The sequence below is a fragment of the Drosophila nasuta genome, chromosome 2L, assembly GCF_023558535.2.
Source record: "Drosophila nasuta strain 15112-1781.00 chromosome 2L, ASM2355853v1, whole genome shotgun sequence".
Taxonomy (NCBI): domain Eukaryota; kingdom Metazoa; phylum Arthropoda; class Insecta; order Diptera; family Drosophilidae; genus Drosophila; species Drosophila nasuta.
In genome coordinates, this window is record NC_083455.1 from 644,639 (window position 1) to 668,476 (window position 23,838).

Consider the following 23,838-nt stretch of genomic DNA (forward strand, 5'->3'; position numbering starts at 1 on the left):
AATATTGACTAACATATTCAGTTCACCAAAGTAAACATGACAATAATTTAATCTTAATAATTTTTGTACTGATTTTATGTATTTTACTAGCATGTTTCTTTTTAATTATAATTTATTTTTTAAGTTTAAAATGACTTTACGTTATGTATGCTTCTTGATTAATCAAAAAGAACAAAACAATTATAAAATTATATTTTAGTTTTCATATAATTATGAGTTTTGCAACGTGTTTTTTCGGTATCTCAACCAATGTGTTGCTAAATTTTATGACATAATTAAAGTTTTCAAAGTAATGGCAGCTTCAAAGTAACTTTTTGTTTGGAGCTGGTGCTGATGGTAAAGTAAAAACTCATTTGCGAAATAATAACAAATACTACACCAGATCAATAAAAAAGCCTATGACAGTAATTGCATTTTGAAACAGACAATTGCATGACTCATATTCATAATATTTGTTGACGTCATTCTCGTTCTATGAGCCTCCAGCCTCTCATTTCGTGCCCTTACCGATTCGCTGTTAACTCTTCGTGGTTGCTGTTTTACATTTCCGGTAATAAATACACATCTGAAAAACAAGCAGGAGCGCAAAGCTCTTGTCTGAATTGGAGGATACTCGGCTACAAAATTCCCTATGCCAATCCTTGAAAATACGAATAGATGTTGAGTGTCTGAAAATATACAATAAATTGATTTGATTATTGATTGTTGTAATTCTGTTACACAACACGACTTCTTTTTGCTTATGTTTAAATATAGGGTATAATAATGGAGGAGTTCTGTGCAAATTGGTTTGCCTAAGGATCAATGTAGTCGATGGCATCAGTGGAGGCGGTGGCTATGACGATGGCGATGATTTTTGCCAAATGGACGAATGAGGTGTGGGAAATTGGAATTTCGAAATTATGCGCTAGGTGAGAAACTTTGCGGCATTTGATTTCCCATGCTTTATTAATTATTTTAGGGACTGTGATGATAGCCATCAAGCGCAACAATAAAGTCCTAATTATTTAACTAGCAATCGTTCTAATTGAGCGTACACTTTGAATACTCGTTCAGCAAACTTAATTCTATAAGGGAACTGGATACGATAGAATGGGAAAGTTAATGTTTATGAGCAGCATTCGGAACGATGAAGAGCTGTGTGTCTGTCTTCGATTTCGTAGAATATATGAGCTTATATTAATGCTGAAATTCTAAGCAGACCAAGAATGTTTTCTAATTCGACAAAAGAGTAAGGATTATTAACACTAATCAAGATAGAAAGATGTATTCGGATATTTTCATCTGTGAGACGAACTAAGTAATAACGGCTGAACCATAACTTAAAAATATATCACTAAATATACTAAAAACATGCTAAAATAGGCAAAAAATACTCTATTTCCAGTCGACGAAATCAAAAATCAAACAATTACAATAGGCATATCCTGAATAAAACCTAGTTCTAAAATCAAGAACATTCGTCTTAAAAATTGTGTTCTTGAAGTAAGACCACTTTAAGAACAAATTCTTAAAACTATCAATACTAGTTTGAAAATGCCAAATTTTCGACCAAAAAATCTAAATTTATGCTACAAAATGCTGCAATCTATCGAATTTCCTTTAAAGTTTTTTATCTATATTTATGTGTATTCGTTCATAGCTCAATTAGTCGGGCTGTCGCGAAACATTCTCAATTGAAGTCTAAGAGAGGAGGTCCTGGATCGATGATAAATATTTCGCATGTAAAAGTGATCAAAATACAACTGAATAAACGTACTAAATCATAAAATAGTAAAATAATAAATTAGAAAAAAAAACAATAACATATAATTTAAATTAATATTTTGTTGGTCTTATAATATGATTTTTGGACTTAAAACAATAAAATGTTATTGTTCTTATTAATAAGAACACGGATCTTATATTAAATATTCTTAAAATCAAGATGTGGTTTCTAACATTAGGATTTTCATGCTCATGAAAATCATACTTGCTCTATGAGTACCGTGTATAACAATTACTTTTGGATGGATAGCGTTTCAGTTACTTCAATATAATAAGTTACAAGTAAATAAATAAAGTAAAGCTTCATGACATATTTATCTAGGTACTTGGATGGGCTTTGTACTTAAACTTTTAATGATGTTATCAATGAAAGAAAATACAGCTCAGGCAGAATAGCGTTAACAAGACTTATTGCTGGTGAGTTGTTGGGGAGCTAGACGGGCGCTTCTTCAACTACAGCCAACAAATTATTATAGTCACATATCCTGTTGACATTTAACTGACGGCGCGAATACACAAAGGTGACGGCCCAGGACCAGGAGCAGGCCAGACTTAGACTCGGGCAGACAACATTCAGCAGACAAAAGGCAAGAGGCATCGTCGAGGCTTGGAGAATAGTCAAGAGTCGTACACCTGAGTCATAACCATGACCAAAGTCACACGGCAACGGTGCACACAGTTCCACATCCGGTGACATCCGGTATTTCCTGCCTTACCTGTGTCGTGATGTTTTCCCTACCCGATACAGTTGCTGTTGTTGGTGCTGCCAGCATTCCTGTGGCCTTGTCACAAGCTCGCCGTGCCACTAACAACTGCCAACAACAAGGGGAACAATAGCCACATCATAGTTTATGCGCAAAGGCAACACTATCGCGGCTTATGTAGACAGCCAGAACGGGATGGAGATGTTGCTCAGTAATAGAGTGAGAGAGAGTCAAAGGCTCTTGAATGGAGAAGGAGAGGCTCACTATACACTATACACAAACGCAAGTTTGTGATAAATTAACTTATCAACTGAATTCTTAAGGGTTAAATTGGAAATCTCTTCGAAATTTAAATCTTCATATAGCGAAATAAAAACTAGAATTCTTTCAATCGGAGAAATACTTTTACTTATGTTTTTCGGCCTCATCTGTAGCTTGCGTGACATCAATTAAGTTCATGTCGAACTGCTTTGCTGATAATTTGAGTATGTGAGTGATTAAAATTGAAAGTAACATTATTAGAAGAGCATCTCGGCTTCGGAGTTGGTCCAAAATTTGCCTTTATTGGTCGAGTCTTTGTTATTTTGTCTCCCGAGCTGCCTCTGTCATGCATCCTCTTGCAGGATGCACGAAATAATTCGGTTTGTTAGATGTACACACGATGTTCTCTCATCAGACGAGAGCAGCAACCTCATTCATGGCGCCCACCCGCTATTCCAAAACCTCTGCCTGGCTGACTGACTGACTGACTTATTTCGCTAGCTCGACATGCGGGCTCCGGCTCCGCTTCACAATGCACAGGAAAAGGCAGAAAAGGGAAATGAAAAGGGAGCTTGGATGTGCATATTTTTTACACCTAAGTGTAATGATTCCCTGGCCCTCTTACGAACTACGTACTGGTAGACAGCTGATCCGGCAGAGCTTGGTCAGGTCCCACTTCTGGACTAACGCCTAATGTAGTTGAAGGTTTACTACTAATTTGCAACCACATCGTTTGTTTTGTGTGGCGCTCTCTCTCTCTCTGTCTTCCCGTTGCACCCATGACTTGGCCCGTTCGTTTTCACTTCAGCATCCTGCTGCGAGGGTCCTTTGTGTCCAACAGTGCAGCAGAAACCGCTTTTCCCAGCTCACAACTCCCCATTGCGGCTATGCCGCAATGTGCATTAATTTCAGCATCGCTGCTGCTTCTGGTGTTACTTCTAAAGTAAACAGCAGCCAGTATCAGTAGCAGAAGCCGCTTCAGAAGATGCCATCATCACAATAGAACCTCATCACTTCCCTACGAGTATGTGTCAGCGCTGTGTTATAAATAGCTTTCGCGTTCCTTCAGCTCACAGTTTCATTTTTGAAATTTTCGCCATCAAAAAGGATACATACATTTGAGGAGCTCCAACAAGTCACAACGAAAATCTTCACATTATAAATGTTATCTATTCCCTATCTGCAACATTTTGAATTATTTATGAGCATTTGTATTAATTATAACAAGTAAGAAAGCTACATTTGGGTGTTTCCGACTGGTAAATACCCATTTCCAATTTTAATTTAATTTTTACCGAAAAATATACCGATGTATCACTACATTCGAAATATACTATAGACTACAAAATATACCATAATTTACTACATATAATTAGTTTTTAAATACCTATGAAAGTATTCTATATTGACGTAACAAAAATCAAAAGCCAACTTGATCTTCGGGCAACAATAACAAAAATTGGGTAAGAAATATTGTAGCATACATACGGCTTTTGTAAGATCGGAAATGCATTCTTCCTTCTAACATACATATTTAGGAAGTGAGTTTAAAAATAACAAAAAGACAAGTTAGGAAGATTGGGTGGCATGCGTTCAATCCCAGGCAAGCCTAGGGACTTATGTTATCAGCTTTTCATTGCTCATTTAGAATAGAAATGTCCCTGAAGTGCTTGGTTACTGAATTGATGTTTTAATGTGTATATGCTGGAGCTAAAGTGTGTATCAGATACGCATACGCATACGCACAGAGTAAGTATCTTATCGCTGAAAATGGGGTCGCATTTTTATACCCGCTACCCATAGGGTAGAAGGGTATTATAACTTTGTGCCGGCAGGAAATGTATGTAACAGGTAGAAGGAGGCATCTCCGACCCTATAAAGTATATATATTCTTGATCAGCGTCAACAGCCGAGACGATCTAGCCATGTCCGTCTGTCCGTCTGTGTGTCTGTCCGTCTGTCCGTCTGTCCGTATGAAACACTGGATCTCAGAGACTATAAGAGATAGAGCTATAATTTTTTTTTCGACAGCATTTGTTATGTTTGCACGCAGATCAAGTTTGCTTCAAATTTTTGACACGCCCACTTCCGCCCCCGCAAATCAAAAAAATCGAATAACAAGCGTAATTTTAAAGCTAGAGTTGCGAATTTTGGTATATAAAATATTTATTATAGTAGTTATGATTCCTGAAAATTTGGTTCCGATCAGATAAAAATTGTCAAAGTTATTAAAGAAATACTTTTGTATGGGCAAAAACGCCTACTTACCAGGGGGTCTTAGTCTTTGGCTGACAATCTGGTATATTGTGCCGTCTATGGTATATTTTGAATGTGGTACTATGTCGATATACCAAATATACCATTTGGTATATTTTTAGTATTTTTGCAGTATATTCGGTATATTTTGAGAAAATACCGCAAAATATGTTTCTTTTATTCAAAATGGGTAGCGGGTATCTCACAGTCGAGTACACTCGACTGTAGCTTTCTTACTTGTTCTCGTTGGTCTTGTGTGTACTTTGGTCATGGTATACTTATTGTCAAATTTGTTTTGAATTTACCCAAATGAAATCTGTTGTGCTTCGCATTGCTTTGACTTGCCATAGATACTCGTATTCCAATTAGCATTATTGCAAAATGTAAATATGCTCCTATACTTGGAACTCAGCACTCAGTGGCTGCAAAAGTCTCAATGCCGAGTAAGTACGCATACAATATATGCGTTGAGTATATGTAGATGTACCATATATTTTTGTTATTGCTTTCTTCATATGAGTCTCAATTTAAGCTTGTTTGCGTGTCTGTTGTCTTCATATCAGAATATAAGCCGATTATAAAGGCAATTTCTATAAAGTATACATATTTGACATACATCGTATAGATGCTTATACTTATTTATGTTGTTGCCTGCATGTATGTATGTGTGCTTCTGTAAAGCATCTGCAGAATCTGTGAACTTTGCTTCATGTCAATTTTTGCTGTTATTATTTTGATGCAGCCCCTCTCGATGCTGCCCCATTCACCCACTTCCTACTGGCTTGTTAACATGCTAAATACTTTTTAATGCCAATTTAAGAACGATATACCAAAGCACCTGGCTTCTGGTTTCCTTGCAAACATACTCAAACAAACACTTCCATAGATAAACAGTCACATGTTGAGGGGGGTCACAGTTTAGTCATTTTATTAAGCAATTTATGCTCGACCTTTAACATCTTAAAACTTGCATAATACCATTCCCAAATGCAGTAACCATGAAAGCCCTTAATTGGGGCTTCAAATACTTTTTGGTTAGACTTTAAGTTCACTTTGATTAGGTTTCAGAAAAAGAGTGAAGAGTGTGTATATAACATCAAAAATACAATCGGCATTCATTAATTTAAAAATTTTAAACAATAACCTTTTATATTTATTGTAATTTGATAAATAAATAATTGAGAAAAGAAACAGTAGAGAGTGGTTAACTTTTAAAAAAAACCAAAACCAAATAATTTAAGTTGCGTATGTATGTATATCAAAAGGATTATTTGCTATAACGGTATATTGGAAATATACCATAGACTAGAAAAAACACCGAATAATCAATAAATTATTATTTATATATACAATTTGACTGAATATAAATCGTGGCTCTATCAATTGGAGTCCATGAAATCAAGATATTTAAATATTGGTTGTTATGCCTGATAAAGTTTATATACTGACACCATCCTTATACCCAAGGGTACAAGGAGCAAATTTACATTAGGAAAACCTCAAACTGCATCAATCTCGAAATGTTAATACTTAACAGAATTCTGTTAGCCTAACAGCTGTAAAGTTAACTATAAGTGAAAGCACGTGCGTTAAAATTAAAATTAAAATAAAACAACTTATAAATATTGATATTGCAGTTTTCTACTAAATGTCAAATTCTACAATCGTTCAAATTGTCCGTGTTTATAATAACATTTTGTCAATAGAAAATTACCACATAGAAAAGGATTTTGGAGAAGAATTTCACATTGTTCACGTGTAGAATCAAGAGTATATTCCAGTTGTATTAAATTTAAGTCCATAACTATTAGTTATATTTTGTCTTCTCCATACTATTAGAGAAATTTGCATTGTTCTCACCTAACCTCACCTTTTCCAATGTAGATTTGATGAATCTTAAACATTCTTTGTTGAATAGCTTCTATGTTTCGTATCCAATCGTGTGCTTACGATTCAGACAGATTAAGTTTAGCTTAAAATATCCTTTCCCACTTTACTTTAATAGCTTCCTATGGTCTATAGTAACACCGCAGTGAAAATGATATATTTTTTAAATGCTAGTCACACTGCACAGTGGTTCCGCCAGAGACCAAAAATCAAAAAACCGCTCAGAAAATATTTAAACTCAATTTACACAGTTTGTATCTAAAATGTCCAAATTTTCAATTTACAACCCGGCTTTCGCTGGAAACCTAACGGTACTTTCAAAAAAAAAAGAATTAAAAGCATGAACACGTCGTGTTCATTTCAACAGCACATCGCAGCTGTGGTGAAATATTTCGAAGCAAAAGCGCACTTCAAATCGGGCTTGTAACAATTCAAGTTTATAAATTTATATTATTTAAAATGGATTTTGAAGCCCAAGGTATTTATTTTAATTTATGAAATTAATTTATACTAACTTAATATGAAATTTATAAAAAATAACTTAATATGTGAAACACTAGAGGTCCGGAGCAAAAATTGAAATTTTTAGACCAAAAGAATAAAATTCAAGCGGCTTTTTGGGAAGAGACGGAGTTAGAGGAGGCTTAATGAAAACTTTATCCATCGATGTGCAACTATACTCCAAGCTATTGCCTCGGGGTACAAAATAAATGTGGAAAAATTTAATGATTATGCCATCGATACCGCTAAGGAACTGATAAAAAAAATATCCAAGGTATTATTTGCCAGCTACAGTCCACAAGGTGTTAGTTCATGGATCTTCTGTGATTGAGCATGCACTCGTATCAATCGGAGAGCTTTCCGAGAAAGCAGCTGAGTCAAATAATAAAGAGCTAAAAGAATGTAGACTGTATCACAGTCGAAAAATGTCATGGATTGCAACAAACACAGACATATTGAACACACTCATTTTACGGTCGGACCCATTTATAACTGGACAGAGAAAACATGGAAAGAAGGATAAATCAATATTACTTGAATTTGTGTTCAACTTATTAGAAGAAACATAAATTTTTGTTATAATTATATTGAATACTTGATGAATATAATAATTTGGTTTAGGATGGTTTAATTTAGGATTTTTTGATTTGATAATATTTTAGTAGGGGTATAGCTTGGGGAATGGATGGGGGGAAGAGTTTTAAAAGTATAAGACTTAACTAAAGTATAAAATACAAAATAGTTAATCTTTCCTATGGCAGCCATATGATTTAGTTATCCGATTTTAATAAAATTTGCTAAGCACACGTAAAACTGCACCAAACCTATAGTCTGGGAGTTCAGATAACATAGCTTGAAAAATAAACAAGAAAGTTACAGTCGAGTGTGCTCGACTGTGAGATATCCGCTACCAATTTTGAATAAAGGCAAAATATTGCTGTATTATTTAAAAAAAAAAAAACGAAAATACTAAAAATACTAAAAATATACCAAATTGTATATTTTGTATAATGATATATTACACCATTCAAAATATACCATAGACGGCAAAATATACCAGATTGTCAGCCAAAGCAACTAAGAGCCCTAGTAAGTAGGCGTTTTTGCCCATACAAAAGTATTTCTTTAATAACATCGACAATTTTTATCTGATCGATTTTCAGGAATCATAACTACTATACTACATAACTAACTTTTTTATAAAAGTTATAAAAGTTATAATACTCTTCTACCCTATGAGTAGCAGGTATAAAAATTGTTCATACTAAATTTGTATTTATAACCGATCATTCCTATTGCAGCTATATCAAATAGACGCACGATATGGCCAATTTTTTATAAAATATATTTGTAATATTTTTTTATAATATTGGGGAAAGTTTTGTAACAATACAACAACTAAAAGTATTTATGGCCGCGGCTCCATACAAGCCGAACCACTGTGCACTGGTCATTTGCCTTATATTATTAATATTTATGTTAGTGCAGTTATGGGTAGCGTGTAAATGACTTTTAAGCATATCATCCCAATTCAACTTTTATTACAATATGGTATAAACAACAATATGTGTTTGGACTATTGTATAAATTTTGTAGTATTTATCTTTACAACTGTATATTCTTATTGTGTTGTCCATAACATTTTGGCGAGCTAATACTTAAGCTAAATACTGTAAAAAAAAAATAACAAAAATGTCCTCGTAATTAGAAAAGGAAATGCTAAGTGCTTTATTTAATTGATAATCATAAGTTTATAAATTGACAAAATATCAATTATTTGCCATTTTCTTTGGAAAAAATACATTTTTTATACATTCATTAATAAATTGAAATTCACTCGATCGCAATGGTGCCAATAAGTAACAGAAATACAAATTTAATTAGCTAAAGACAAACATCAAGTAACACAGGGAATAAAACTCTTTAAACCGGCGATAGCTATAGCGACCAGCGACCGTCAGCCTATTCAACAATCCGGTGTCCAGTTTCAGATGTCTTTTATCTGTTGTCTGCTTTCAGCTGTTGTTCAACTAATTAAACGATTTTGCCTCTTACCTCTTATTTTAATTCTCCCCTTTGCCATTCTCACTGCCATCGTCATTTGCTTCATAGCCAACATTGAAAACTCATTTTACCCAGTCTTTTTTGCTATTTACTGTTTATAGACCCTGTATCAATAAATTTTGAGAGTTTACTGAAGGCGGTCAGTTAGATGAACGTATGGAATTCTTTACTGAATATTGCAGTTCAAATTATTGAAAATATACTCATTTTATACGAGACTTTCCCAATGTTGACTCATCAATTCTTTATCCAACGAAATTATTTATTAAACTCTTTAGTAAATTTATATTCACAGGGTCTTTCTCAGTTGCTGAGATATTTTCATTTTTCCGCTTTCAATTTTGTATAGTTGTTTTGCGCTATTCTTAGGGGATTAAGTTACACAAATCAACACATTAAGTTCAGGGCTCTGGGGGTATACGAGCAAAAGCATTTCACAAAAGTGTCCTGCATAAGTGGAGCCTTTGCTGGTGAATGCATCAGAGCAACAATGCAGCGAAGTTCAAAGAACTTTTCAGCGAAATCAAATAATTGAGTTTAATGCAAAGACTGTCGAAATTTCAGTGATTCATTTAGGAACTCATAAGTCGAAGCTAATTACAATCAAAATTACAAAAATACTCTCCCTTTTTTTTGCCACCTTCTTTTAAGTATTTTCTCTTGTTGGTTTAATTAGTCAGTTTCTCAGCCGACAGCCAACTACCTTACTTGTCGTCCAGTTGAAATAGTTTTATGAAAAGTTTTGCTTCTCTTGCGCAACGTTGCATCCACATCAGCTGGCTTAGTGCTATTTAATGCGCAATTGCTTGGGTTTATTTGAGCAACAGTCAGGCAACCATTATCCCCTTCCTCCTGCCTCCTGCCTCCTCGCCCTCCCCCCACTCACTCAAGCAGCCACAACACCCACAACCCATTTAACAAGCGCCACTGCAGACCCTCAGCATGTTTTGTCTTTGCTGCAACGTAGATGTCGTCGGCGTTGTTGTTGCTTTTGCTGTTGTCGTCGACGTCGTCGTCGTCGTCGTCGTTCGTTGTTGTCTTCTAGTCACGTCTGCCGTTGACAAGCGTCTGTTGTGCTGCGCCCGAATGGCACCCATATTGAATGCTCCTTCATTCTGAACGGGCAGATGCACCTCGGTTGCTCTCACTCACTCTCTCCAAGTGAACTGCTCATATTACGTCTATCTCGCTCTCTTTGCTCGCTGCATGGCGCATTTTCAACACTATTGTCCTCTGCTAGGTAATATTTTTGTGTTGCACAATTTACTGCCCTTCCCGGCCAGTAAAATCATACACACAGACACACACGCACACTCACACGTATATAAAACACAGAAAGTCATGTGGAAGGAGGTTGTTTCGAAGCTCTGCTCAGAGTGTCTCAACAATTACCCATGTCCCCTGGTGTTGCATCGGCTATAGCGACCATTTGCTGTTCAACAGCCGCCTCTCTCTCTTTCACTCGGTCTGTCTCTCTTTCGCAGCCCTGCCTTTGTCGTTGACCCTGCTTTGTTTTTAACTATCAACAACTCTTCGACGAAACTTTCGCACGTTTTCCCAGTTGAGTGTGTCTCTCTTCTGGTTGCCATCTTGTCCTGCTCCCGGGATTATACTCTTTCCGATACTTGGCAATTGGATGACAAACGGATTTAATGGCTCAAACTCTGACAGCTTACAGACTGATTTTCGTTGTTAACAGCAGTTCCCTCGACTTTTTATTTCTTTCTTAATATTTAAATGTATTTATCTGATATTAGCTATAGACTATAGTGAGAAATCAGCAACTCATTTTTAATAAAAACAGAATAGTGCGGAATTTTCTTAAAATATAACAATTTAATATATGGGTAATTCCATGGCGGAATTTGTCCCGTGCGAGACTCTTAACATTGAAATAACATAAACTGAAACAGTTTTAAAAATAAGAAAAGTTTTTTTTTTAGCTCTAGACAAGTACTTTAATTAGAGCTAAGAATAGTTTTGGAATTTTCTTTCTGTTTTGTTTTCTGTTGAGATAATTGAAAAAATTAACCAATTCGTACCCTGCAGAACTGGAGGTGTCGATTGGCCATGGATAAGTGCTTACCTCGCCGATCACTACATGGGTACTTACTAAAGTGATCCTATAGTAATCGAACGTCGAACCACCGAGTCGACTCGAGTTTGCGATTGGCCCTGGATAAGTGCTTACCTCGTCGATCACTACATGGGTACTTACTAGATTAACCCTATACTTAGCAATCGAACGTCGAACCACCTAGTCGACTCGAGTTTGCTATTGGCCCTGGATAAGTGCTTACCTCGTCGATCACTACATGGGTACTTACTAGATTAACCCTATAGTAATCGAACGTCGAACCACCTAGTTAATAAATATATGCGCATTAAAGCATAAGTACAAAATAACGGCAAGCATTGCTTTTATTTTTGTTATTTTGTGGAAAAAGCATACACAAGATTAAAGACAAAACTTCGATTACGCTTTACATCGCTGTTTGTTTACGCGTCTTTGTTTTATTTTGTGCTACTCTTTTGCTCAAACGCAGCTGTGTTTGCTGGCTGACGAAATTTTGCAAGCATTTGAGTAGAGAAGTGCAAAGCGGATCAATCGATCAATTATTAGGTGAGTTACTTAAAAAAATTATATGTAAATGCATGTATTATATGTTTAATGTGTAAAATATTAAATAAACAGATAATAAAAGTACGACAAGCAGTTAGAATAATGTATAGTTTTACAGTGGAAAACTACAATGTGCCTAAAGAAGTGGAATTGGAAATTATGACAGAAAATCTACGTTATGGAAATAATGAGAAGCGTTTGCAGCCCTAAAAAAAAGAAGACAATTTCTTTGGTGTTATGATCGGTGAGTATTTTAAAAGATAATTGTATAATAATCATTATCCACTTCAATCTATTAAAACTTTTTGAATCCTTTTTATTTCCAGATTCAATAACTGAGGACCAGTTGAGAAAGGCCTTGCAGCTCAAAAAAAAAACGATATTTTAAAACTCAAGGTGCCTTAAAGTAATAAAAGTATTATTATTAAAATAAAGAAAAAATAAAATTAAACAAAAACTGTAATTGTAATTGTAAATTTTTTTTAAATTTGTAAGCACTTATTTTACCGACCCTTCAATGGGGTCCGATGTAAGCACTTATTTTACTGACCCTTCAATGGGGTCTCATGTAAGCACTTATTTTACCGGCCGTTCCATGGGGTCCCATGTAAGCACTTATTTTACCGGCCGTTCCATGGGGTCTAATGTAAGCACTTATTTTACTGACCCTAATATGTTGCACTATTTCACTAGTTCGTGGTAATCGAGGCGGTGGCGATTGACCCTATTTGCGGACATTTCATACAAAAACGGAAATTAAAAAACGCATGGATAGACGCCACTTTGTAAGTAGTGACTGGCTCTTGGTAAGCGCTTATTTCACCAGCAACGAACTAGCGCTCAGAACTGCAGGGTACGCACAACCAAAAAATGAACGAAATTATATATTTTATAGGAAAACAGATCAAGTTCCTAAAATCAATCTTAGCTCTAAATATAGTGCTTATCTAGAGCTTTAAGAATAACATTCACTTATTTTTAAAATTGTTTCAGTTTATGTTATTTTCACTGCAGTGCACTGTTAAAAGTCTCGCACGGGATAAATTTCGCCATGAAATTACCCATATACAAAATGCCTGCAACCTCAAAGGTAACTTTTGTTTTTTCATTACGTTACGCCAACGGCATTATTTGCCTATAGCTTTTTATAGGTTAGACCGATCTCCACCAAATTTATTTTTATACCAGCTACCCATAGGGAAGAAGGGTATTATAACTTTGTCATCTCCCACGCCATAAAGTATATATATTCTTGATCAAAGACTATACTAGATAGGGAGACCTATGTAGTACTATATACGCAGATTAAGTTTATTTCAAGTCTTGCTACGCCCACTTCAGGCCTCGCAAATCCAAAAAAAAAATAGAAGGTGTAAATTTAAAGCAAGCTTTTAAGTTCACTCAATAATAAATACTGTATTTATGATACTTTAAAATTTGGATACGATCACATAAAAATTGTATAAGTTATTTAAAAAATGGAATAAGTTATTTGTATGGAAAAAAAAAATAAAAACACCCACTGCAGTAGAGTCTTAGTTGCTTTGGTTGACAATCTGGAATGTTTTGCACACTATAGTAAATTTTAAGTGCAGTACTATATCAATATGTCAACTATAGCCTTCGATAATTTTTTAGTATTCCATTCAAACCTAACATATAACATGAATATAACTTTCTTGTGCCTGTGAAAAACTGAAACTAAGTACAAATGGAACATCGTCAGCATGCTATGACATGTATTTTCAGATACTGCATAAAGTTCGGTTTAGTATTAAGTATTATGGAAGCTTATTTAGGAAACCAATTGTATACTTCTATTGACCTTACACTTGGCTTCTTAAAAATATCTTAGCGAAGTGTAAAGTGAAGTTTGAATTAAGAGCTTTTGTCAGTAAAGAAGATTTTTGAGACATTGCTCTTAGCCAAAGTTAGTTACATAAAGTAAAAACCGAATTAAATTTCTTGAGCAAGACAATCGATTATTAAACATGTTGTTTGCACATTTGGAAATGCTGCACTGCTCTTCAAATTCTGAGTAAGTCAGCATTATTTAGGTAGCAACTTTATTTCTTTTTAGATGGACTTTTCTCTGAGATGTAATTATTTGAAATTTGCGTAAAATGTACGTATCCACTTTATTATATATACTAAAAATACTGAAACTGTATCCGACACTTACTCGTTGGAAGATTAAAAGCATAAATCTCTGCATTTTAGCAACGTAAATTAAATCGAGCAGCGTCTCCACATCATCATTTCATCTGTGCCCCACTGAATTAAAGGGAAAAGAGAGACGCAATTGCTGATGAAACACGGCACAAAATTCAATTGTTTAGAGCATAACAATTTAATTTGACACGTACTTTTAATGTGGGGCTTGTCAGCTAATGCCAGGCTCGGCTCGGCTCGACTCGGCCAACATCAGCACCAGCAATAGAACCGCCGTACAACAGGACGCAACATAGCCACGTAGCCACACACAGGAACACACTCGCAAGCTCTCACACACACACACGAAAACACAGAAACACACTCACACAGTCACTTGCAACCCGACAGAGACACACATGTGGCTGGCTGGCACTTTGGGGGCTGGTTTCTGGCGCATAAATTGAATTTAGATACAATTTCCTGTGGCTGCGTGACTGCCTTTTGGCTTCATCTCCTGCTCTTGTTCTCGTTGCTGCTGCTTCTCTTTCAGTTTCAGGCCCCATTAGAAACTCACTGCTCTGGCTCGCATTGATTCTGCATTTATGCAATTAAAAAAATCGGAATGCCATTGAAATTTTGCCAGCCGTTAAACCAACAATAAATAACCAATTTATATGGGGAACTGCATTTGTCGCACGTTTAATTCGCATATGGCCGGATTGGATGGCAATCCACTTGACGGGGCGGTGCGTTGGGGGGAAACCTGTTATTAATTATATCTATCTGTCTGTGGATATGAAAAACTCGGAACTTAAATAATACATTTTGGAGGCAGCATTGTACAACTAAAGTATTAAATCGCTTTTTGAAGCAATGTACATCAAGTTCAAATTTCAGTTTCAACTTTTGATAGTATTCCAAATTTTGAATTATTTATTTATTTCGTAACAAACGAAATTTAAGTTAGAAAGCTAAATGCATATTGCATTAGTATTGATATATTTTAAATTGCTTATAAATATGTTATTCCCATAATGAATTACACATTTGCGTTTTAATTGAAATAATTTCTCTTCAGGTCTAATACAAACTAGGTGTGTTTTAATTTAATGTATATATTCTAGTAATTTGCCATTATGTGAATGTGTTTCACTGGTGTATATATCGAAAATTGAGTTAATAAATTCTGCGTTGAATGGTCGTTGAGAATGTGTTGTCATTGTTCTCGTCATCGTATTTTGTGTTATGAAAATTTTAACTGTGTTCCGAAAAACTGAATCCACTAATTGAACTCAAGCGCGTTCAAGAAAAAAAGAACACGAGTTATTTTTAAAAGTATTCATACTCGTATTGTTCCGGAGCATTGATTGGTACAAAACTTCAACGCATTTAACTGAATTTCGATAAAGGAAAACTTCACACATAAAAAAAATGTTTTGTATGTCTGAAATAACTTTTGAATTGAGATCGTTTAAGGGGCAATTAAGTGCGAAGGGCAACGTTCACTACAGAATTTGCATGAGATTGTGTTTAAAGTTAATTACTGACATAGTACAACATATCGACACCGGAAATGGGAGATTCAATTTATACATAATTATAGTAATGCACCATAAATCCGTGTTACGTAAGTACTATATGATTGTGTTAAAAGTGGTCCAGTTTAATTTAAGTTATAATTTAATTAAGTTTGTAGATGCCATTAAGTCGAGATCTTTCTGATCTGTTTTATTTTATTTTATTTTTTTCTCTTTTTTTACTACAATAATACATACTACTACAATATACAAATAATGTTGGTTAGCAAACTGTGGATATTCTGTTATTGAACTGTTCAAAATATTCTGTTATTCTGCTGCAACGGTGCAGCGCTGTTATTGCTCTGCTGATAATGTTTGTGGAACGGACTTTTGACAGTCAGTTTAAGTCATATATTAGTTTTTTCGGGACTACCAAAACTGAGCAAACTAAACAGAGCGCGCTCGGTCTCAGCTGTTTTCGCAGTCCAAAATTAATCACAGCGCTGTTATGGCAAGTCTTGGAATTTGCGCAACTGATGGCAATTATGACAAACGGCGCTGGCAGATGGCGCCACACATGTCATGCAAATTATGAAACTTTTGGTCACACATACACACACACACAACAGAGATACAAACAGAGAGAGAGTAAAGCACACGCGGTCAAGTCGACGCACACACTCAACTAGTATGTAGGCGGTGCACTTGGCAGGGGACACGTCCCTTCCACCACTCAAAAGAAGCCAAGCAAACAATTTGTAGGGCAAGTTTATGCCTCGCTGCTGCCATTTGCCGAGTAGCAGTTTAATTTTTCCAACTTGTCAAAATAAGTTTTATTGTTTATGATAAACAAACAATAAGAGATCGCATGTGCTGCACTATAGTGTGATAGTAGGGTGCTCTATGGAATGCCTTGTCCCGGTGCAAGGACTTGATGCTGGACATTTGCTCGCACGCGCCAATAAATTTGCAACGTAAAACGAGCTGGCAAAAGTTGCTCCACTTTCATTTTCCATTTCTGTGCGCTACGCCAGAGAGAGAGGAAACTTTTAATTTTCCGAACACGTTTCGGACAAATGAAAATAGCACCCAGCTTCAGCACTCGTCGTGCCACAAAAACTTCCAACTTTTTGCCAGCCAGCCAGCCAGTCAGCCAACCAGCCAGCCATCCAGCATTAGTATCCTTTCCGGGGTATCAAATTCAACCTAACTCCCACACGCACGAACGGAATGAAGAATGAAGATATTTGCTACTCGTCCCCATCTTTGCCATTTCTATTGTTTTTTTTCTGTAGTCGCGACTTTTGTTTGTCGCATGCTGCAGATACGAGCGTTGGGTGTCCGAAACGATTTACACGCCACGAATTCGCAATATATCGAAAAATACGTATCTAAAGTTACATACATATGTATATATGTATGTATATATATGCGTTCATTTCTTAGCATATATATGCACAGCGATATGGAGATATTCAAATCCACAATTATCTCAAACATTAGTCGTTTTGTAAATACTATATTCAGTACAAATTACCTATTACAAATGTCAGCTTAATAAACACAGCAGCACACTTAATAATCTCGGAGATTTAATGGTCTGGAGTATATTCAGGTTTTTGTCAAACCATCTGGATGGTGTTCTAGTTAATAAGTCTATTGCGTTTAGCCGACGCGTCGGTTAATTGTTAGCACTAAAACATAATTTTAAAAGTATAGTAACATCGAAACCCTGTTTAATTAATCTTTGAGGCAATTTTCATTCCATCGTCGGTACAGAGGACTTGAAAAATGTTGTTTAGTTGATTTAAAAACCACGCATTTAGGTTTCAAGAATATTGCAGAGACACATACATACATAGATAGTAGAAGTATCTCAAAATGATATTAAGCCAACGTCTGTATACGTGGCGCATTGGCATAAAGTTACCTAAACTCGATAATTGGTTGAAATGATGCTCTTTTTGAGTTCGACTTTTGTTGTCTAAAAACGCAATTTGTTGAATTTATAGTTACATGTTATCCAGTGGGTAGTTGTAGGGCATTGTAATGTAATTTAAACGCCATGAATTACAAAAGGCCGCTATTCGTTTGTGTTTTTTGGCTGATATATGCCCATTGGCTGCTGCTGACAAATATGTAGATGCGTAGACCTATTGAAGTTTTTAGTGATTTGGGCAACCACCGGATCAAATTAGTGACGGAATTCACACGTCCGAAAGGTAGAATAGTTTCTATAATTTATTTTGAGCAAGTAAGAAGTGTGAACTACCCTAATTAACCATAAAAATATTGAAACATACTAAGGTCTATATTTTTGGGATATTGATATAGGACCATTCAAAATATACCATAGAATGCAAAATATACCAGATTATCAGATACAACAATATAAGTAGGCATTTTTCTCCATACAAAAGTATGTATTTCTAAAATAGGTTGTACAATTTTTATCTCATCGCAACCAAATTTTCAGGAATCATAATGGCTATAGTTGTTTTTTTGTATGTATTGTACTATAATCGAATCTAGCTTGAAAATTACGATTGTTATTTGATTTTTCATCCATTTTCACGGCTTGGAGTGTGGTAAAACTTGAAGTGAACTTGGTCAAGTGCTGTCATAAGAAAATTATATCTCTATCTCTTATAGTTTTTGAGATCTAGGTGCTTATACAGACGGACGGACAGACTATATCGGCTATATCGTCTCGCTTGTTGACGCTGGTCAATAATATATATACTTTATGTGATCGGGGGGGGGGGCACAAAATTAGAATACCCTTCTACCATGCCTTGTGGGTAGCGGGTATAAAAACGCCGCATCCAATCAAATCTTAGTTACTTAAGCAGACAATCTGGTATACTTTGTACTCTATGGTACATTTTGAATGTAGAAAGTAGTATTTTTAAACAATTGATTTTCATGTTGATGAATTTAAATCCTCCGTCCGAACTCTAGGCGGAAAGTTTTCATTAGGATTCTTCATTGGGATCAAAGATGCCGTGAGGATCGTTCGAAAACAAGAACAAGAACAACAATAAAGAACTGAAGCGAACTCGAACAGTATTAAAAAAGAAAGTATTAAAGGATATAAACTATGTGATCGATTAGTTCGCTGAGTTCAAATTAGACTACTGAACTACTTCACTAATATGAACAACAAAGCAAATAGTATTTGGACGTTGTGTAGATTTGTAAGACAAAACAAAAAGTATTGTTCAATAAGCTCTTAAGCAAGAATTAGACCATTATTATCTTGAAACCGCTCGGATAACAAAGTCATAATTGCTTGTGACTGCCGAATATATAGATTATTTGATATTTGTACATATGTATGTTCAGTCTAAGTTGGAGCGCTGTCATGGCCACTTCAAAGATAAACTCGCGCATAAATAAACAGAAACAGATTCAGATAACGAGTGTACTTTATCTTGTATGTACTTCACAGCTTCACAGTTGTAGTGGTAGTGGGCTCTAGCTGATGTAACGGTTCAAGCGATGACAGTCACGCTTTCAGTCAAACGCCAACGCACCGCTTGTGTACTTATCTATGCGTGTGTGTGCCTGTGTTTGCACGTACGCGTGTGTGTGTGTGTGCGAGTGCGGGTGTGTGTGTACGTGCGTACGTGTATGTACAAATCGAAATATGCTCAACATGTTGGTAAACTTTTGCAACCGTTTGAGGTAAATAAACGATGCTTAAAATAGCAAAGTCCCAAGCAATGTTGTGGTGGGTGGGTGGTTCAATAAGTTTCTAATTTAATAGCTCAAATGAATAATTGCCAATTGATTTTAATCTCTTTATATCTGCACACTTATTCGAATGCCAAATATTTGAATGAAAATCTTTATTCTCTATGCTGTATATGAATGCATTTCTTATCAATCACATGCATTCCTACAGATTCGTAAAACAAACTGTACATATATAATTAGAATTTGCTGTTTGCAAAGCCCAAAAAATACCTTTTTATACCCGCTACCCATAGGGTAGAAGGGTATTATAACTTTGTGCCGACAGGAAATGTATGTAACAGGTAGAAGGAGGCATCTCCGACCCTATAAAGTATATGTACAGCCGAGACGATCTAGCCATGTCCGTCTGTCCGTCTGTGTGTCTGTCCGTCTGTCCGTCTGTGTGTCTGTCCGTCTGTCCGTATGAACACCTAGATCTCAGAGACTATAAGAGATAGAGCTATAATATTTTTTTCGACAGCATTTGTTATGTTTGCACGCAGATCAAGTTTGTTTAAAATTGTTGCTCTGTTCAAAGCTAGAGTCGCAAATTTTGGTATATATAATATATATATAATATAGATGTAGTGTTTGTGATTCCTGAAAATTTGGGATAAAAAATGTCGAAGTTTTTAAAGAAATACTTTTGTATGGGCTAAAACGCCTACTTACTAGGGGTCTTAGCTGCTTTGGCTGACAATCTGACAATATTGTGCCGTCTATAGAATTTTTTGAATATCAATATAACAAATTTACAATTTTTAGTATTTTTATGGTAATTTTTGTATTTTTTTTGTTGCTTTAATTCAAAATATCTCACAGTGGAGCACACTCGACTGTAGCTTTCTTACTTGACTTATACACTTTAGTTGTCTCCTGATGTACGGAAACATAAATTGGATTGATATGCTTAGCCGTTTATATTTTTGGGAATTGTGTTAATTTCTTGTACCGGAAAAATTGACAAAAATAAAATATTCGCATTGCTAATTTGAAATAAAATTTAAAATTAATATTTATTAATATCAATGTCATTACATGATTTTAGTATATGATTGAGGATTCCTTATTGACAAAACCACATGTCGGTCGAGCAAGTCTTGACATGGTCTAATTGGAATTAATAACCATCACAACACTGCAACTCCCCAAAATGTTAAATTTCTCTAAATAGTAGTACAAGTTTACTTAAAATCAGGTATTTTTAAGATATACCCCATATAATGCATAACTTCGATCATTGTATTGCTTGGGAACCATTTTTTTTTTGGATGTGCTCCAGTTTGCCGCTTTACTGAGTTGGCCCACGTGAGCTATCATATCTAAATCTATGCTATTCAAGTTATTCAAGTTATGCTATAACCATTTTTACAAAATTTAAGTGTCTATATCATACAAGGAAGTACTACATGATTTGTCTTATTATTTTTGAAAATATGGGGATAATTGGAATTAGTCTAAGCTATTTTGGCGGACAATCTTTCCATGTAGTACTATGTCAATATACCAAATATGGTCTTCGGTATAATTTAGTAATTTATTCGGTACAATAATTTGGTATAGTTTAAGAATAATACTGTTTTGTTTTGCTTTTATTGAATATATATATATATATATATAATTGTGTATATATGAATATATGCTGATATATCTCACATTTGGTCACATTTGCATTTCTGTTGCCATGTAGATTTAATTTTGACAACTATATCATAATACAGAATTTTGTTTAAATTTTATGTTAATCGCAAGAGTTGTGGAAGCAGGCACTTGTGAGACATGACAATAGTCAGAGGAGAACTTTAAGCCGATTGCGAAATTCATTTCAAGGTACATTCAAATTCAAATGTTCTGCCATTTACTGACAGTGACGGCAAAGGTCACGCGTTACAGTGCACTGTGGCCAGCTAAACATTTTTTCTGTTCTCGCTTTATCAATTCTGCTGTTTTTTTTCCATTGGTCTTTTTCACTGGAAAAATGCTTTCAATGTTTGCCAGTGGCGGGTTGGAAGAGGCTTTGGTTGCATATTAGTAAGAAGCTGCAAAAAATTGGAGTTCTTTTTGCTGAAGCAAGCCGAGCAATTGAAATGTCCACTTGCTTCGGTTATATTCTGGCCGGGCTTAGTTTTCATCTCTATCTCACCAATACAATTCGGATTTGATGCATTTACATTTGCACCTGTGCCAAACCCATTCGAACATACATAGGTAGAAGAGAGTCTGAAAGATTTCGTGTTGTAAGCTTAAGTGCCATTACATGCAATCGAGTTGGAGTTGAATTCTGTTCAGTTTGTGCTTTGCGCTGGGCAGCTTGCTTCGCTTTTACCCGAGTGCAGCTCCATAAGCCCATAATGCATATTTAAGCATATTTTGTAGTCTACTTTTATGGCCAACAGCAGCAGAAGCAGCAGTGGCAGTGCGCCCATCTATACACATTCAAACACACATCCTCTACATAGGACCTGTGACAAAGTGCACTTCATCTGGACAATTTGTCTGTCTGCCCAGGAGCCTAGTTGCCCTTGTAAGGGCATTTTGCGTTGGCATCTGGCATCTGGGATCTGGCATCTGGGATCTGGCAACTGGCAACTAGCTAGTTTAGTTGTAGTTGTAGAGTATATTTATTTAACCCTTGAGCTAAGCAACCTCAAATGTTATCAAATGTCAATGTAGGTATTTCGAATAACTGACCAATTATCGTTTGCAAAATATAATCCATAATGAAAAAGAGCGAAAAAACTATTAAAATACACGGTAAACTAGTGGTAACCTCTGGCGACTTTGATATTTACATAGTATTATTATTAATATTCCATTTTGTATTTTTAAAGAAATTGTTTAACTTTACGAAATTTCCATAACAACATTGGCAGCAATGTGATACTCGTATTCCATACTGATATGACGCACTGTTTTCCTATTATTAACAAGTAAAAAAGCTACAATCGATTGTGGTCGACTGTGAGATACCCACTAACCATTTTCAACATAACCATATATAGTACTACAAATAAACCAAATAAATATACTGAAAAATTCGGAAAATACCGAAGGTGTACCAAGAAATACCATAGAGTTTAAAATATGCCAGATTGACAGCCAAAGCAAATAAGAACCGTCTGCAGTAGGCGTTTTTCCCATGCAAAAGTATTTCTTAAATAACTTCCAAAATTTGTACCTGATCGCAACCAAATCAAAAAGGATTTGATTTGATTTGAGATTTCTTACAATCTCTAACATCCAGTGTTCCATACGGATAAACAGACGTGGCTATATAGTCGCGTGTGTTGACGTTGATTAAGAATGTAAATTTTATATGGGGTCGGAGATGATTCCATCTGCTTGTTACGCAAAGGAAAAAAATGTTTATAATATCTCACAGTCGAGTATACTCAACAGTAGTGTGTTTTTTCTGATCAGATAACAGTATTTATTATCATAATCTCTTAAAGTTATACACTTTTGAATTTAAAAGCACTCAGTATTTTTGTTTGAAAAATGAAATAGCTAAAAAGATTGGAGCTACGAAATATACTGGTTTGAAGAGATGGTAAGGTTTATGATTAGTCATGTACAAAGATCATAACTTCAGAAGGAATAGATTTTTATTTTTGAACTTAACTATCGAATTATTCTCCATGAATCTGACAATATTCAATGAATGCCGTATGCCAACGAATGTCTCACACTGTATCAGCGTTTATTTACTTTCGAACACAGCTTAGCCTGATGACAGCCATATTCTTTAACGCCGATATCAATGGAGCGGACGGGAGAAGAGTGCAATAGTCTGAGGTGGGAGAGGTAGGAAAAGCCAACCAACCTGTAACATGACTGAATAAACACAATTTTCTTCTGTTTTGCTGCTTCGTTCGTTTGTCAACAATTCAATTCATCAAGCGAAAGTTACGTTTCGTTTGGTTGCCACAGAGTGACCTTTGGCTCCGTCGTCTCCGCTTCCCCATTCACTGTTTATTTGATCATCTTAGCTGCCACTTGCAGCGGGCGCTCTCACAAGCAAACACACTCACACATCCAGAGTGACCTACAAGAGATAGCAGACAGACAAACAGTGTTGGGCAAAGACGACCGAGGACGACCTTCTGACTGACATCCTTGACTTGCTGCCACATAGACTTTTACTTTTGGCTCCGCAAGTATGGCAATGTTCTTCTACTACTACTCGCACTCGCACTCGCACTCGTGTTTGTGTAAGTCTGTGAGTGAGCAGAAAGTTAACAAACTTATATTGAAAAATGTTGTTAACACGCAAAAGTTTTTTGCAATGTTTACACAGGAGCTACAGCAACAACGAGAGCGAGAGCGAGAGCGAGAGCGAAGGCAACAACAATAACGACAACAA

The 23,838-nt window shown here is 35.6% G+C and overlaps 1 protein-coding gene across 1 annotated transcript in view; it reads right to left on the reverse strand.

Annotated features, from left to right (window-relative positions):
- Nucleotides 1-23,838, reverse strand: part of LOC132783929 (uncharacterized) — a 28,730-nt gene that overhangs the window by 447 nt on the left and 4,445 nt on the right. Inside the window, exon 2 of the mRNA XM_060789246.1 lies at nt 508-668. Coding sequence (XP_060645229.1) covers nt 508-668 — 161 coding nt within the window. The remainder of the gene's footprint in view (nt 1-507; nt 669-23,838) is intronic.